We start from the raw sequence: 18,479 nt of genomic DNA, 5'->3' as shown, positions 1-18,479 counted from the left end.
CCTTGCTCGAGCAGATGCTCCTGAATTGGTTCCGTAGGATCGCTATTCGTATAAATCTGTGTACTGGTTGATGCTGAACGGTTTGATATTGTTAGTGAGTTCAACAAGTGTATGGTAGAAGCCATGGTTCCAAACAACTTCTTGTGTTCCATTTCTTGTTACCTTGGTACCAATCCCTTGGAACTTGCCAATCCTTCCCCACAAACATAATGTTTAGGCCCGTTTTAGAAGGTAAAAAATGTACTCGCTTATAAAAATATTAGGAAATATTGCCTCCAATGATCTTTTATTGTGTTAGTTATAGTTATCGATATATATTTAGGACCCTTTTAATAATTATTTTGTTTTTAATTTTAAAATTTTGCTTTTCATGTTTTAAGATACGATGAAAGTATATGGGCACGGGAGGGATGAAGAAGGGTGATGAGAAAAAGAAAGAATGGACTAATGACACACCCGATCCTAGAATCAAGGCGTGATGGCTAGCACACCTTGATTCTAGGATCGGGGTGTGTCAGTTTAACCGGGGTGGACCACTTCCCGGGCCTGCTCCACCACCGTAGCACGATATTGTCTGTTTTGGACTTACCATTCCCTCACGGTTTTGTTTTTGGAAACTCACGAGCAACTTCCTAGTGGATCACCCAACCTGGGAGTGCACTGGCCTTCATCTCGCTTAACTTCGGAGTTCCCAAAAATAAAACCGTGAGGGAATGGTAAGCCCAAAGCGGACAATATCGTGCTACGGTGGTGGAGCGGGCCCGAGAAGTGGTCCACCACGGGCCGGGAGATGTGACAACTAAAACAAAATTTCGTGTCCTCCACATATTTTCCATTGTAACTAACACAAAAACTAAAATTCAAAAACCAAAAACAAAATAGTTATCTAATTCGTTAAGTGATTATTAATGTTAGGACAAGTAAACAAAGAAAGGGCAGCTGGTAGATGGGAAAAGAATAAAATTAAAGTTAAATTGTAGCAAAGGTCCCCTAGCTATATTAGGAGTTTAGTTTTCATCCCTGATCTCTACGAATAATTTTTCTCGTCCTTGAATTATGTCATTTGTTGCACTAGTAGCATTTTTTGTTAACTTTTCGGTTAAGTTGAGGGATAAAATAGGAATTTCAATCAAGAAATAAGAAAATAATTTTTTTTAAAGAGAGACTTGGCTCCTCAAGGATTGAGGAACTCCTTAAAATACTTAATGACCTATTTACAGAACTTCATGCTTATGATTGAAACTCTCTAAGGATTGACTAAATGATCTTAGTTTTAATTGATATTTTGCATAATGATCTTTACATAGTGATTTATAATACGAACGATTCAGATCACATCTACGAAATTCTGAATATGCCATGATTTTGAGGAGGAACTCCTCATTAATCTTAAGGAACCAAGCTCTTCTCCTTTTCAAATAAATTAGATTGTTTTTCCTATATGAAAAGATCACTGTACCCTTAAATTTTACGGAAAAAGAAGACATATTTAACAGAATGACCACTCATACAATGTAGAGTTAACTTGGTGGACGGAAGAAAATCATATGAGAGTTCAATGATAAAAACTAAGCATGAGGTAGAGTTCAAGAAACTTTGTATCACTCATCGTAAAATTAAATATCGTTACCCTAGAATATTTTTATTTACAGCTAAGCAGGTTTTATGTCCACATATCCTAAACCCTACGCGTGGAAATCAAAGCTTTGACAAACTGATGTGTTTTTTGAGGGTTGGAGCACAGCGAAGCCATGTCCATGCAATAATTTGCTCTCTCGTCATCATCTGCACAAATGGGGAGATGGGGATTTGTGGACTACGTCTCTCTTAAAAGAAACTATGATAGAAAGGGACAATTTTAATAACCATGATTGCAAAAAATAATATAAACTATGTGGATTCCTTTTTTTTTTTTTTTTTTTTTTTTCTTCATGATGAACTATAAATTCTTAAACTTTTTCATGTTTGGACCATAAACAAAAGGGTTTTTATCATAAATAGTTCTTGAGATTGATCAAACTCATCATTTTGGTCTCTCACTTTCAAAATCAATCAATGTCGTCTTTGACATTCACTACCGCACATCAGTTTGGTCCTTCCGTTAAGATTCCGTCACCTATTCTATTAGTTTGTATGAGGAACTCACAAATCAAATGAAATTGTGACACGTAGATTACACAAAATAAGGGTTTTTTTTTATATTGAAAATGGTCCCTGATATTTCTGAGTTTCAAAAATCAATAAATTTAGTCCTTGACTTTCAATACCACATGTCAATTTAATCATTCCGTTAAAGTTCCATCAATATTTTTTGTCCCACTAATCCAATCATTTGGCGCCACATGGATTAACTATAAGAATTTTTTTTAAGATTTAAAACTAAAAGTAAAATAAGAAACTAAAAACCAAAATTAAAAGGAAAAAAAAAAAGTCATCGTCGTCTTCATCAAGGTATCTCCAAAAAAAAAAAATAAAAAAAAACAAAAGAAGGCACCATGACACCACCAAAGTACTTGGCCCCCTAAACTCACTCTTCATTCTATGTAGGTTTATAATCCTATCAAATTTGAATTGAATTTGAATTCAATTTTATCGAATTTAGATTAAGTTTTTATTATTATTATTATTATTATTATTATCTTTTGTACAATTGGGATGCGAGAAATGTCAACGCAGAATACTCATTCGTTGTTTCACTCTCAAAAAAAAAGTTTCTTATAGTTAATCCAAGTATGATTGGATTAGTGGGACCACATGATCAACATACAAATGAAAAATATTCATGAAATTTTTAAGGACTAAATTAATGTGAGGTAGTGAAAGTCATGGACCAAATTTATTGATTTTTGAAACTCATGGACCAAAATGAGGAGTTAGATCAATGTTAGGAACCATTTGTGATAAAAATCCTTATTTTGTAATCCACGTGTCACCATTTCATTGGATTTGTGGGTCCCACATACAAACTAACAGAATAGTTGACGGAATCTTAACGGAATGACCAAATTAATGTGAAATAGTGAATGTCATGGACGACATTGATTGGTTTTGAAAGTGAGAGATTAAAATGATGAGTTTGATCAATCTCAGAGACCAACCCTAAGCAAAAATCAGCCTGATAGGATGGTTCTTGATTTTTGGAATGATTAAAACTAGTTTTTATTCATCTTAATCTCTATAGTTTAGAGCAAACAATCCATAAGAGTGTGAAGTCATCAGCATTCGAGGTATAGAAAACAACTTAACTAACAAAGTGTCTCACTCGTAGCATAATTGTTTGGTTTCAAAGTTAAAAAAAGGCGTAACACACATTCGTACTAACACATATCTATCTATTGTAAGCATCCAACAGCGGCAAGCTCACAATTTCTCTCTCTCAATTCTCTTTGTGGCATAAAGAGGCAAACAAAAAGCCTGAATCAAATAGTTTGTCGTAACCAGAACCGATTTAAACCCCAACATTATAAGGGTTGGATTCAATTAATAACTAAATAAGAAAGTTAATGCTTAAGCATAAGTGAATTAAATTAGTTAATCAATGCAACGTCTATGTCTTCTCATTCAAATTCAAAACACTCCCCTTATAAATTAGATAAACAGAAAACCGTCCTATCCAAAAAAAAAAAAAAAAAAAAAAAAGAACACCTCTGATTGTAATCAAACAACTAATCTTAATTTTAAAAAAAAAAAAAAAAAAAAAACACCAAACTAATCAGAGAAATGTTGGACCATATACCAATTGAAGAATGAAACAATTGCTGCAGCCTCCTACGAACGTAAAAATATCTACCCTGCACACTCTGCAGCTTTTTCCCCTCATTGCATTTTTGTGTCCCGCATGGTTATCGTTTGCTTCTTAACTCTTGCCTCTGTTTGCAGTGTGCCAACACTCTTTCTTTTCTACGTAGAAGCAGCAGCAGCAGGCGATTGTGTGATGTCAGCCACCATGTTTAATGCAATGCATGGCTGATCCACCGGTACCTGTAAATTTTAAAAAATATCAGTAAATATTATAAAAACGAAACTAGTTACATATTTTTAAATAAAAAATGGAACTAAAACATCAAATTGTTGTTTATATTAATTTAATTAAATATTGTTGTGTATTTTTTCTAAAATATTTAGAATGGAAAAGGTCTCTGAGTTGGTCAGACCTTGTCAGCTTTGTCCACACGAGTGGTGCGGCATATATACACCGGTCGGTCAGACATCTCTTGATTTCATGGACTGTCAGTAGTAATATATTGGTATATTACTTCAAGTAATTGTCACGTCTCGTATGCATGCAATGCAATGCAATGCAAGGCAAGATATATGCATGTCCCACCCTTCTCTAATACCAACCGAAGTTTGACTTCCCTCTAAATTTCCCACTTCGCCCCTCTCTCTAATTATCTTGTTTATTTTTTAATTTTTTTTATAAAAAAAGTATAAGAGGAAGAAAGAAAAAGAAACCCCTAAATAATACCTATGATTACGAGTGTTGTGTATTTTTGACATTTTTGTTTAATTTTAAATCATAATAAGATTAGTCGCACATAATTTTTATCGTATTTGTGAAGTTTGTTTTGAAATTCTTGCAATTAAATATTTACAAATGAGACAACTATAAAAGTACGGTATTCATTTTTTTTCATATTGTATACAAGTATTGTTTTCATAAATATATATCTTTTATCGTATGATGCGGCAAATAATAATCAAACAAACGATCAAACAATTATATAATGTAATAAAATGTGATATGTATTATGGGGTTGTTTTTAAAATCGAAAACCAATGGGGGTCATTTGTTTTGCTTTATTTGGTACTATTTTCTTTCTTTTGTCATGTCACTTATCACGCTCACGTAAGCATCCAAGGTACAAGCTGACATACAAGCTCGGACCAACTTGTCGGGCTTGTTTAAAGTGATTGCATTTAACACGTTCTGTCTCGATCATCCAATCCTAAGGTGAATTCGGGTTTAGAACGAATCTGCTTTAAAAATAGTTAAAAATGTATTTTTGTAAAAATATTTTTGATATTAATCTTTAATAAAAAATAAGTAAATTAAAAAAAAATATTTGAAATACTTCTTATAAGAAGTATATAATCGGTGTTTTTGCAAGATAAACTTTAAATGTTATTGAAATTTATAAACATTTTCTCTAAATATATTTTCAATCATTTTAAAATAATTTTCCAACAAACCCTTTAATCTTAGAATACCTTTCTCTTAAGTTGAAATCGCAACAAGTGCTTTAAATAGTACACAACATAATAATGAAAGATGAAGGTCTCTGTCTCTCCATCCAATTATTTACGTTCAACATTTTGTAAATTCTAAGTAAATTTTAGAACATTTTTATATTTAAGAAAAACAATTTATACACACCATTCTAATCAGTAGACTGAACTAATCAAAGATTCAAAAGAGAATTAGAGGCCGCATTTAGAAAACGTGCCTAAAAGGTGAAAAAAAAGGTAGAAAACACTCCTCTATAATTAAGATTCGAAAACAAATTAATCCAAACAATTGGTAGACCAGCATACAGCTAGGGGTTACACTCAAACGCTTAATGCACATGGACAAATGAGTTGCTACATTTATACACCTTAATAAGCTTTCATTAGAGAGAATATTATTGCTTTAAGCAAAAATTTTAACATATTATATACATGTGCAATGTCATATTTTTCACTTAAAACTTTATCGAAAACCATGACAGGATTATGAAGATGACATCTTAACTATAGCAAAACTTCCTCCAAAACCATGACAGGATTATGAAGATGACATCTAAACTATAGCATAGGGCTTTGGGTTTCCACCTATGTGTCTCGAGTTAAAAATTCCTCATCTCTTAAATTATTATAATAATTTTGAACTCTTCCAGCTACCTCTTAATAATAATAATAATAATTTTTTTTTATAAAAAAATTACGTTTTTAATATTCCAATAATGTATTGGCTATAGATATGCATCTTATATTTTATATAGATCTAGAAATCAAATCTCAATTTTACTCATCTTAAGTCGACGCTTGGACAATATTTCGTTGTAGTAGTTTAATTCTGTGTATATAATAGCAGTGTTCGCAAAAAGTTTAACGCAAAATGGTGATTTTTTTTTTTGGACAACCAGTAGTGGTGGTTTACTTCTTAAAAAATAGCATTATTAGCACTTTGCATGAATGCATCCACATGACAGTAGAAAAGCACATTGTTACCCCCTTCCAAAATAGTGATGTTGATTTCTTTGTATATTTTCTTTCATTTTCCTAAATTGAGCAAGTGTGTTACATAACATGAATATAATATTATGATAGGGTCCCATGCTAATAAAATAAAAACATGTGTAACTTTTTGTTCAAATTTTTTTATTTTACTTGCACGAGCCGCCACATAACAGTATGCCGTCATAAAATTGTATATTTGTGTTACGTAAGTTGCATTATTATTATCATCTTGATCATAATAAGTAGAGAGTGACAAGACATGACATTGATATGACATTGAAAAAGAAGTAATTACTGTGTGCTGGGGGAGGAAAGTTTTGACTTACAAAATGTCCTGCTCCAAGAATCCAATAGAAGTGCAGGTTTTTGTACGACCTGGTGAACCCTCTTGTAAATCCTTCTTTGCCACAATAAAGAGGGGCTCTACTCTTGTTCAAGAAATTTGGGAGTCCTTCCCACCTGAAAAACAGAATGGATAAAACCACCCACATGAGAGAGAGAGAGAGAGAGAGAGAGAGAGAGAGAGAGAGAGAGAGAGAGAGAGAGAGAGAGAGAGAGTGAGAGAGAGAGTTTACTTGAGCTTTTCGACCCATGCTTCAGTCCCCTTGGTTGCACATATGAGATCAACCTACAACAATTACCAACCAAATAATGTCAAACCTAGCTAGTTTGCAAAAATTTAATGGTGTCCAATTCTTAATTATAATTAATTTTAAATAGGTGGTGATTTTTGTTTTTGGTGTAAAAATCAATAAGCGAAGAGAAATATTATTAGAATCTAATACTAAGTGATTACGCAATTTTTTAAGTTGAATGTGCAACTACTGGTGCTAACACATTTCTTAATTCTAGAACGGATCTATCAATTTTCGATTGGCTATTCCTAATTTTTATTAATAAAATAAAACTGTTGGCTATTGCTGTTTAAAATGAAAGCAATGTTGAGAAAAACTTACTTGCCCATTGTATATTGTGACATTGATCCCCTTAGCAAGGAGTTCATCAACCTAAGTGGAGAGAAAAGGGAATTAAAGAAAAATTAAAAGTTGGCACAAGATTCTTTCAAGACAAGGAAGAAATATCGTAGAGCAAAGACAAATTCAATTTCCTTGCAGATAAAATACTTAATTAAGCAAAAGTTAGCTCATTAAAAAGAATAATTAGAAGAAGAGACTTTGATTTCTCCATTCGATGCCTACAAGACAAAATATTTAATATTAATGAGTAAACTTGATATAAATTTAATTTGTGAGTTATTATTTTCGTGGATGATAGGTAGATTAATTTTATTTATTTTCGTAGACACCTTTATAACATGTTAAATGTATTTTATCAACATATATGTATCATATATGATGGCATATAAATTTTCTTTTAACTATTTTCTATGGAAGTATTTAGATTTTCGTATTTAAATATTTAAATTAAAAACTTGAGTAAAGATGCATACATCAAGAAATTTAATTATAATTGAAAAAATATAGAAACTGGACTAAATCCAACACCTCAAATTTTTGGACCTGAACCAAAGTACCCCATAATTATTTATGGTCATGTTTGCGTAGAAGTCACTATACGAAGAAAATGACACTCTAACAAAGCAACTCATATATTTTGTTTCACTTCAACAAAAATAATAAAATTTCAAAATAAAGTATACTGGCTTTCCCTACTAAAAATAATTCAGTGAATTTCTATAATGCACCAATCACTATAATATTTTCTTGTAACATTAACCTTTCTTTCTTTTATCTAAATTATAAAATAAAAAATTAATTCGAACTAAGTATTGAGAGAATACTAAACTTTAATCGAAGTGTACGCTACAACTATATCCTAATATAAGTAATATTATAGTTTGCTCTTCTGGATTTGGAAAAATTATTACCTCATTAATCCTTGGTTTCATAAAATCGCCTGTTAGGGCTGAGAACACGTAATCAGACTGCCCTCCCCATCTGCAAACCCAAAAAATATGCACCGTTGGTGGATTACATCATATTGACCAAGCATTCCTAACTGTAAAAATTAAATTTGCAACTGAGAACGTATTTAAACAACAGAATGAAAAGGATATATACTCACGTCACATCATCGGGGATTATCTTAAGCTTCTTTTTTATGGCACCGTTTAACAAAGAATCAAGATCACCATTACCACCACCTGCTGAAGACCTTAAAGAACTCAGGTATCTTGAATATTTTTTAACGTAAATTCCTTTGTTATATTGAATTGTTGCCAAGGGTGAAACTGGATCCATTCCTGAATCCAACAGAAAATTATAGAAATCCTGCAAATGCCACAAATCCAATAAATAATTTAAATAAAAAAATTGTGAGTTTTAATTGAATTTCAGTCACAAATAATTACTAAATTAATACGAAAATTAAAAAACAACTACCACAGCATTGCTGTTAGACATGATGACTTGCTCAAGTTCACCCCAAGAATTGGTTGCGTCCACCAACTGACCATCCTGAATCTGTTGCTTTATTCTCTGAGCCATATTATTTGATTTCTGCAATCCAATGTCGTCAAGCCTTGACAAGTCTTTGAGCAGAGGACCCCATGAAAGCTGCAATGTACACAAAATTAAATTATCAATAACTAAATGTAATTACACATAAATGATAATTTATCACTAGCATTATGGTTTAGTAGTATAATCTTTTAGTGAAATTTTAAGGTGACTTTCATGAATTACGAGATTGATACAAATTGAATGTTGCTGTATTATGTGACCTAATCTAAGAACCCTACTCCCAACATGGTTGTATATGAAAAACAATATAGACTAAACTAAATTTGAAAGTTAAACTGTAAAAATCTGCATGATACGGGAAAGACAATTATTGAGTCAAAAGCAGTTAGAACTATGGTAGCTTACCACAAAATCTTCCGGGGAGATCCAACTGTCTCCTAATGCCACTCCTGCAAGAAAAAAAATATACATTTTAAGATGATGGTATTTTTAGTTAGACCAATATTTTTAATTAAAACTTGATTAATTTAGTTTTAATTACCTCCAAGTCTAAGTTTTAGCTTTCCTTGTTGAATGGCTTTGAGAGCTGAAAGTCCAAGAGTGACTGCAAATTTGCCTCCATAGGACTCTGCCACAATGAACAGAGGACTCTTTTGGAGGCTCTCATTTCTATTGAAAACCTCCACCAGAAATGTGGTCAAATCAGCAGCTGCCTCCAAATCATTTTTCACAAACAGAGACGTATCCTCCACAAAACTGTATCCAGTCCCAACTGGGTTGTCCTGAATTATCACAAAAAATCAAAAGAAATTTAAATTCATATAACTTAATAGAACCCAAAAAAAGAAAACAGTGTTTTGAGTACTTTTTGGTGAACTTACAACAAATAAAAGATCTGCTTTTTGCAACCAGGTTGAGTTTCTTGGGTTCAAATTCGTGTCCAATGGACCAACCTCTTCAAAATTCCCAATCCCTACTCCTGAACCTCCCTATTTTTTGGAAAAATAATCAATGAAAACAATGTAAAATAAAATATCTGGTTTGTTCATATTTTTTGATTTGAGGTAGTTTGGTAATACTCACAGGTCCACCCTGAAGCCAGAGAATGGTTGGCCATGGCTTGGAGGGATCCTCAACTCTGTTGGGACTTCTGTAGAGCCACCAGAACATATGGGCTTCTGTGTAAGAACAATACCAAAACAAAAAGGTGAACAAAAGTTCCATGAGCATTAACATTTCTGCTTCATTACAGAAAGAATACATATATGTGTGTGTGTGTGTGAGTGAATTGCTTACTGGGTCTGACTTCAACATATCCCCACTCCTCTGATCCATCTATGGTTCCTGCAGCAGCTGCTGTTGTTGCAGTTCCTCCATGAAAAAGTGGAATAAAAAGGAGAAGAGAGACAGCAAGAATTACAGAGAGATTTTCCATTGTGAGACCAAAGAGTGAGAGAGACAGAGAGGGAGAGAGGGAGAGAGGGACAGCAACTTCTTAACCTGGTGGGAAATAAAACATGCAGTAAAAGGAGGTTTTATATGTAGAGAGACTACTGAGGATGCTTAATTTGTCTCTGTCTAACACAAAATAACAAAGAGAGGTAAAAAAAATAAGTAGAAAATAACAAAGAGAGGAAAAAAAATAAGTAGTCGGATATTGTTTCTATCATTATATAATAACTTTCAGAATTTATTTAGAAACGGTGAAGCAGTAAAATCAAAGAAAATATTTTGTTATTTAATTTCTTGTTATAGCAAGTGCACTCGTTGCATGTATTCTCTTGCTCTTAATATACATGGTGTATAAAAGAGAGATTTTTCAATGTGCTGAACACTCTATACATATTAGCTAACAAAAAAACTTCACAAATTCTTAAAAATTTAAATTCAGTTGATCATTTTAGAAGTCCTCATAGAAACTCCTCGTTTAAACAAAACCCAAATCCCATGGATTCTTATTTATTATTTCTTTCTTAATTTATATGAAGAAACTCTTTTTGTGGAAACACGTTTTGCTCACGAATAACCATTTTTTCATTATGTTGAATATTTTTTTTTTTTTGAATGACCATATTTTCATAGGGCATAATTCGACGGTGAAATCCATGTATAGCTGGGGTTCTTGCACAAGGTTATATATATATAGATGAACAGCTTCCCCAACGTTGCAAATGAACTTACTGCCAAAACATTTAACTTGGCTTGTAGCTGAAGATTGTTGGATGATTGACGTGTTTAAAACACATAGGAAGTCTCAATCTAATTGACATCTAGCTTGGAAACCATTGTGTCAAGTTTTATTGTTCTTAACAATGTCAACCGAACAAATTAAAAATAACGAAAGATGGACAACAATTGTTTAAAACAATTTCAAAACGGAACTGTTTATTGGCACTTTAAAAACTTATTTTACATGTATAGAAAATGCATGATAACCTTTTATTAGTGTGAACAACAATAAATCTATTTATTGGATTATGTACATTGTTTCACACACACACATATAGAGGTTATGTTATAGGTAGTACAGTCGCATGCATGTGAGGCCATCCTATAAGCTCATCCTACTTTTAGTGGCCTCTCAGGCAACAATGCTTCTGAATAATTTCTTGCCAAAGAAAAGAACCGAGAAAATTGCATGAGATATATTAAATTTCTGAAATAGAAATCCTGCCTGGACAAGTTTTACTGTCACGGCTAGTTTCCACTCGAAGAATGTGTGGTGAAACATCACTTGTACAACAACCACAGAAATTGGGCTTAGAAAAATCGACCTTAATGAATACTATTTTAGGTGAATGGAGCTATCATGGACATTCAGGTTGCCCTCAATAGAAAAATGAAGGGAGAAATGAACAAAATTTGGGTGCCTTATCCGGAAAGTTACTTCCATATAAGATTTCTGAGGGAGAATCGATATGAATAACCTACAGGCTAAGCAAAGATATTCAGCATTTCTGGCCAACTCATTGCCCATACGTTTTATCGAATGTGTCATGCATATAAAATTGTTGTATATGTGTTGGTTATACATGTAACCTTCCTTTACAACACCGATGTACGTGGAAATCTATCATTTTATAGTGGAATTCACGTGTATGTTGTGATCAAAGAAAAAAAACGAATTATATGTAACAGATGGATACTCATTATGAAACAATTTTAATGATGGAGGGTGTTTAATTTTTGAGGATTTCTCTTGAATGGGAATGCTAAGCGAATTATTGATAGAAATTTCTACAATATGGATGTTTGTGATATGGAATTTTTGGTGGACTCTACCGTTTTAGCTGTCCACGCAAGGGACACATGATGTGAAGTGAACTATGATGAGCTTCTAGCAAGCAACATGCATATATAATTTGCATTATCTCTCTCTCTCTCTCTCTCTGCAGGCCCATCAGATCATCATACAGAATGACGGAGAATTATAGGATAGACACAACAACCTTGAAGGTGGATAAGATTTTAACTATATATAGGCATGATTATTGTATATTAGTTAGATTCTCTCATGTGCTCAACTCATGTGGTTCATTCGTTAGCTATAACAATCGGATAAAAAAATATCATTAGACCAACTTCGAAGGGTAGTAATTTCTACATTCCTCAGTTTACTTCTTACACTTTTTAAGTTTTAACTGTTTTTATGAAGAGCTAAAACTTTGCGTTGAGTTGACAGTAAGACTTCCAACTTCAATGATAAAAAATTTGTCTTAATAAGAGTTAGATTCTTACTTTTGTTTGTTGGTGACTTTAAGTTGATTTAAAGTAGTCACTTAATAATATGGGAGGTCTTAGGTTCAAATCTTTTGGATGACAAGTTCTAACTAATTTATTCGAAAACCGTTTAAGTGTAAATTTATTATTTTGTTGGTGCTTATGCAATTCTTAAATTTTTCCAGCAGGCAGCAACACATTACATAATTGTTCCTAGGTTTAATACAACTGTCTAACTGGCCAAATAGCTGCAGAAGAATTAAATAAAAAAAGATGGTTGAATGCAATTTTCATTTGGATATTGATATTCACACAATCATTTTTACCTCTCACACACCCTTGTTAATTTTTGGCCATTGACCTTTTTCAATTCATTAAATTCGACGGCCGAAAATCAAGAGAGTTGTGTGAGAAGTAAAAATAAATGTGTGAATAGAACTACCATTTTCATTTCTTTACTTCCCTATAGTTTTAAAGTTTTGTTTATTTCCTGTGTGGGCTTTAACTTGAAGGCATTTTTCGGGCCATAGCTTTGTGAGGGCTTGGGTAAGGCCGCTGTAAACGAAAACAAGATTTTTCAAGCCCAGCCATCGACTCCGAGCATCCTATTACCATATCTACCGCACTGATGCAGGCTTAGTGAATTATTGAGTTGTTTCCTAGAAAAAAGGAAAGAAAAAGGATCAAGTACTAAAACATTCAAAACAGGTACTTAGCTTTTTTAAACATTCAAAATAGGTATTCAACCTATTGAACATGTCATATCCATTAAGCTCTAATTAAATTTTTGTTAATTAACTAAGCTTTCTTCGTCTCCAACATTAATAGAAGGTCATGGAAGTATAGGCTCCACCAAATAATGGCCACCACCACCCCCTTCAGCCATCACCTCCAAATCCAACTCACAATCACAAATCCACCCTACAACTCAAGCCGCCAACATCAAGAAGGTCATGGGGGTTGTTGAAATGCTATGGACAACCATGATGCGACCACCATCATCTTCATCGTCCACAAAGAAGAACTAGAAGCTTTCCTGGCCGAAAATCGACGAATGAGACAATCACATGAGCATAAGCTCCTTGAAACTCTATCTGAATTCTTAATCCTTTCTTTTGTTAGGAGATTTTCTGATCTTCATTTTTGTTTTCCATTTTATTCGTGAATTTGTTTATTTTTTCTATTTTTTCATCTTCATTTCTTTTTTGAAGTTATATTTATTATTATTTTAATATCCAAGTAAGCAAATAAGTGGGATCCATTGTTGCCACTTGTACATGTAACAGAAAAATTAACTACGACTTAATGGATGTGACATTTTAGGTTGGGTATTTGTTTGGAATGTTTAAAAAGGTTGAGACTAATTTGGAATGACACTAAAAGGTTGGGGGACTTTAGGCTTAATCCAAATATAAAATAATGTGGATTATCGGGCTATTCCAAGTTCGTCTTCAGTCTTCACTTCTACCCATTTTACGTAACTTAGTTGTTCACTCAAAACATTGACCATGAGGTAATGAAAGAACCTTGGCCCAACGGAGTTTATTATTTTGTCGAACAATCACTTAATATAGAAGCTAGACTCATCATTTAATACTACGATCTAATAGTATTCTTCTTCACTTGTAAGTTAGATGTTTTAGGTTCAAAATTGCCAAATATGAATTCAAACCAAATTATAATGGCTAGCCTCAGAGGTGAAGCCACAGAAGTGCAAGTTTGGGCGAGGCTGGGCAGAGGCTAGACGAGCATGTCTGAGGAATGCTGAAATTTAAGAATGTTTTGTTACAAAGCCGACGACGTGCCGAGGAAGAAGATTTCAAGATGGTAACATGTATCTTTAACTGTCACATCTTAGTCTCGACTTCATCGTAGCACGATATTGTCCGCTTTGGGCCTCGGCCATGCCCTCACGGTTTTATTTCTAAGAACTCATACGAGAACTTCCCAGTGGGTCACCCATGATGGGGAATGCTCTCGCCCGAACTCGCTTAACTTCGGAGTTCCGATAGAACCCGAAGCCAGTGAGTTCCCAAAAAGTCTCGTGCTATATGGAGGTGGGCATGTACATATAAGGCACATCACCTCCTCTCCATTGGTCAATGTGGGATGTTACAATCCACCCCCCTTAGACCAATTCCAATGGTTGGGCTAAAAGCCAAATTTTTAGCCCGGAATCATTAAAGAAAGAATTTAGGCTATTTTTTTTCTTAAATTAAATTTAAAAAAAAAATGTAGACTATCGTAAATTAATTTTATGAACATTTTAATCTAAAAATATTTAAATTCCGATAAATATTGAAAAATCACTAAATTTTCAACAAATACATAGGTATTTATATAGTTTTTTGGTGAATTTTGAGTTAAATAATATTTTTTTAATTATTTTAGCCAATGGATTTAAATTTGGGCCATTAGATATTTTTTTTACCATTGGATTTGATTATATTCAATCTCAGTCATTGGATTCAATAATATATAAATATAAAATAATTTTTTTTTGAATCTAAGCCGTTGGATTAACCAACGGCCTGATGATCACAGCCGTTTAATCGAAAGAGCCGTTGGAGCTTTGGGGAACGTGGCCGATAGGCCCATGTGGGTGGGTCTTAGCCGGTCGAAAGGAGCGCGCGTTAGGCGAGTCCACAGGCTGGGTTTGGAGCCTAAACGCTGAAAACCACTTTCTTTGATAGGGCCCACTCTGATTTTGGGCGGTTTCTGGCCTTACTTCTCCTTTTAGCATCTAGCCCACATTTTCCCTTGGGTTGGAGTGAGTGTGGGGGAAATTTGGGGGGGGGGGGGGAATTTAGCATTTAGCCCACCATGGTGGTCTTAGGGGCCCGATGTCCTTATCGGCACACTCGCACCACATAGCAGAGTGGCTCTGATTCCATTATGTCACATCCCATTCTCGACTCCGCAGTAGCACGATATTGTTCGCTTTGGGCCCTGGCCACACCCTCACGGTTTTGTTTCTGGGAACTCAGACGAGAACTTCCTAGTAGGTCACTCATCTTGGTATTACTCTTGCCCGAACTCGCTTAACTTCGGAGTTTCGATGGAACCCGAAGCCAGTGAGTTCCCAAAAGGCCTTGTGCTATATGGAGGTGGGCATGTACATATAAGGCACATCACCCATTCTCCGTTGGTTGATATGGGATGTTACATTAACTAACACCCGTATCCCTATTTTTCTATTAACCAATCTTCTGATTTTTTTTTTAAAATTATTTTTGAATAATGTTTTATTAACTTCTTTTTATTTTTAAGACACACCATTTTTTTGTACCAAATTATTATAACTAATTTGTTGTATAAATATGTTTTTTAAATAGGGTAAAAGACTGTTTACTACCCTCATGTTTCGTGGTTTTCAACATTTAGTACATCAAGTTTTTTTCGTCTCAGATTCATACCTAAAGTGTAAATTTTGGGACAGTCTCATACATCTGTTAGTCAAACTGTTAAGTTTTCTGTTAACTGTGACGTGGCGCACTGACTGGGCGCTACGTGTCATCCGAGTTTTTTTTTTCTTTTTTCTTTCTTTTCTTTTCTTCTTCTTTCTTTCTTTTTCTTCTTCCTCCGACTGCAACTTTCTTTTTTTTTTCTTTTTTTTTCTTCCTCCTTCTCCTTCTTCCTTCCTTCCTCCTTCCTTCCCTTTCTTCCCCTTCTTCCTTCTTGTTCCTTCTCATTTTCCTTCTTCTTCATCCGAATCTGGGGAAGCTTTTTTTTTCTTCTTCTTCTTCTTCTTCCTTCGAATCTACCCAGATTCAGTTTTTTCTTTTTTTTCTTTTTTTTTTCTTTTTTTCTTCTTCTTCTTCCTCCGAATCTGCCCAAATTCAGTTTTTTTTTTCTTCCTCCTTCTCCTTCTTCCTTCCTCCTTCTTCCTTCCCCTTCTTCCCCTTCTTCTTCTTCTTCTTCTTCTTCTTCTTCTTCTTCTTCTTCTTCTTCTTCTTCCTCCGAATCTACCCAGATTCAGTTTTTTTTTTTTTTTTTCTTCTTCCTTCTTCTTCTTCTTCCTCCGAATCTGGCCATATTCAGTTTTTTTTTTCTTCCTCATTCTTCTCCTTCTTCCTTCCCCTTCTTCGTTCTTCTTTTTCTTCCTCTGAATCTGGGGGACGATGAAAGTTTATTTTTTTTTTTTTGGAGGAAGAAGAAGAAGAAGAAGGAGGAAGAAGGGGAAGGAAGAAGGAGAAGAAGGAGGAAGAAAAAAAAAAGGTTGCAGTCGGAGGAAGAAGAAGAAGAAGGAAGAAGAAGAAAGGAAAAAAAAAAAAAACAAACAAACTTCCCCAGATTTCGGAGGAAGAAGAAGAAGAAGGAGAAGGAAGAAGAAGAAAGAAGGAGAAGGAAGAAGAAGGAAGAAGGGGAAGGAAGAAGGAGGAAGGAAGAAGGAGAAGGAGAAGGAGGAAGAAAAAAAAAAGTTGCAGTCGGAGGAAGAAGAAGAAGAAGAAGGAAGAAGAAAAGAAAAGAAAGAAAAAAGAAAAAAAAAAACTCGGATGACATGTGGCACCCGGTCAGTGCGCCACGTCACAGTTAACAGAAAACTTAACAGTTTGACTAACGGATGTATGAGACTGTCCCAAAATTTACACTTTAGGTATGAATCTGAGACGAAAAAAACTTGATGTACTAAATGTTGAAAACCACGAAACATGAGGGTAGTAAACAGTCTTTTACCCTTTTAAATAACTATGACATAGTTTAAAACATAAAATAAATCCATGTAATTAGCATGGGTATATTAAGCCAAAAATAAATATGGGTATAAATTAAATTAAAAAGTAGGAGTACATATTAAAAATTAAAATATGGGGTACAAATATACATTAAAAAAATATGGGCTAAAAAAGAAATTAAAATATATGGATACTGTTTGTACCATACTTGACCAATCTCGAAACTACTGAGCATCAGTCAACGTTATACCGTCAAGGACCCAGAAGAGTTTCCCTTCAACCAGGAGGCCAATTACAGTGCGACACGTGTCGACATCAGAAGCCAATCACAACATGACACGTGTCAATGTCAGAATGAAACTAGAAACTCTCTTTTATAAATAGAGATCATTCTCTCACAATATTTCCTAATGTCATTTGTACTAAATCATTCACTTGTATTCACTAAAGGAAAGCTTGAACCTATGTACTTGTGTAAACCCTTCACAATTAATGAGAACTCCTCTACTCCGTAGGCGTAGCCAATCTGGGCGAACCACGTACATCTTGTGTTTGCTTCCCTATCTCTATCCATTTACATACTTATCCATACTAGTGACCGGAGCAATCTAGTGAAGGTCACAAACTTAATACTTTCTGTTGTACCAAAATCCTCACTGATTTTGTGCATTAACGTTTGGCTCCGTCTGTGGGAACGACACTTATTCCCACTTTCTTCAGTTTGTCAAGCTGGTTTCCACCATTCGTACACTCTCTTTTGACCAGGCATCCCTTTCCAATATGGGGAGCGAAAGAAGCCACATCACACAGAATGACACCCATCTTGCACCTAGTGCGAAGCAACGAAAGAAGGAAGGAAAGAGGGTTGTTCTTCAAGCTAAAGTCGATGAGCTAGAAGCTCAAAACAACAAGATAGCAATGAAGAATGAGGTCCTCTAGGAGCAGTATAAGAAGCTCTTTGACATGCTCCACGAAACTAGGCGTACTCAAACACGCGAACTCGTTACCCCTATGGACATCAACCATCATTTGGATGCCTCCCAACAAGGAGGGTCACATTCCTTCGACATGGGTATCCTTGATGAGGAGCGAGCTAATCATCAAAACATTGATCAACATGAGACTTCTCTCAATCCAGCTACTTCGACCCGAAGCAGAAGAAGTGGAGAAAGACACCTCCTTGTAGAAAAGTTGGAAGGATCGAAAGCCATTTATCGTGACTGCCGAGACTTCCTAAAGCAACGTTGAGAGAATCCCCTCCACATAAGTTCGAAGATCAATGACCCAATGGTTTCTGAAAGACTCGGCTCCCTCCCACGTTCCAGGCCGGCTATCAATTTGGGGAAGGGGCAACAAGGCCTAAAGAAACATGAAGGTA

The 18,479-nt window shown here is 34.5% G+C and overlaps 1 protein-coding gene across 2 annotated transcripts; it reads right to left on the bottom strand.

Moving 5' to 3' along the window:
- Positions 1–3,504: 3,504 nt before the first annotated feature.
- LOC103423727 (serine carboxypeptidase-like 51) lies at positions 3,505–10,184 on the bottom strand. 2 transcript variants are annotated; one of them, XR_011579260.1, is made up of 12 exons: positions 10,002–10,154; positions 9,789–9,883; positions 9,587–9,694; positions 9,247–9,487; positions 9,111–9,154; positions 8,625–8,798; positions 8,308–8,513; positions 8,111–8,180; positions 7,179–7,229; positions 6,798–6,850; positions 4,155–6,681; positions 3,505–3,981 (listed from the first exon to the last, which is right to left on the bottom strand). XR_011579260.1 is itself a non-coding variant. In XM_008361809.4 (12 exons), exons 1-12 carry the CDS (start codon positions 10,138–10,140, stop codon positions 3,901–3,903), a joined length of 1,395 nt encoding a protein of 464 aa, XP_008360031.3. In that variant the 5' UTR covers positions 10,141–10,184; the 3' UTR covers positions 3,505–3,900. The 2 variants fall into 2 exon arrangements, 1 of the variants encoding a protein (XP_008360031.3); XM_008361809.4 differs by having other exon boundaries at positions 6,549–6,681; positions 10,002–10,184.
- Positions 10,185–18,479: the final 8,295 nt, after the last annotated feature.

This window comes from Malus domestica, chromosome 03 (assembly GCF_042453785.1).
Source record: "Malus domestica chromosome 03, GDT2T_hap1".
Taxonomy (NCBI): domain Eukaryota; kingdom Viridiplantae; phylum Streptophyta; class Magnoliopsida; order Rosales; family Rosaceae; genus Malus; species Malus domestica.
This window is presented reverse-complemented; position numbering and strand designations above follow the sequence as displayed.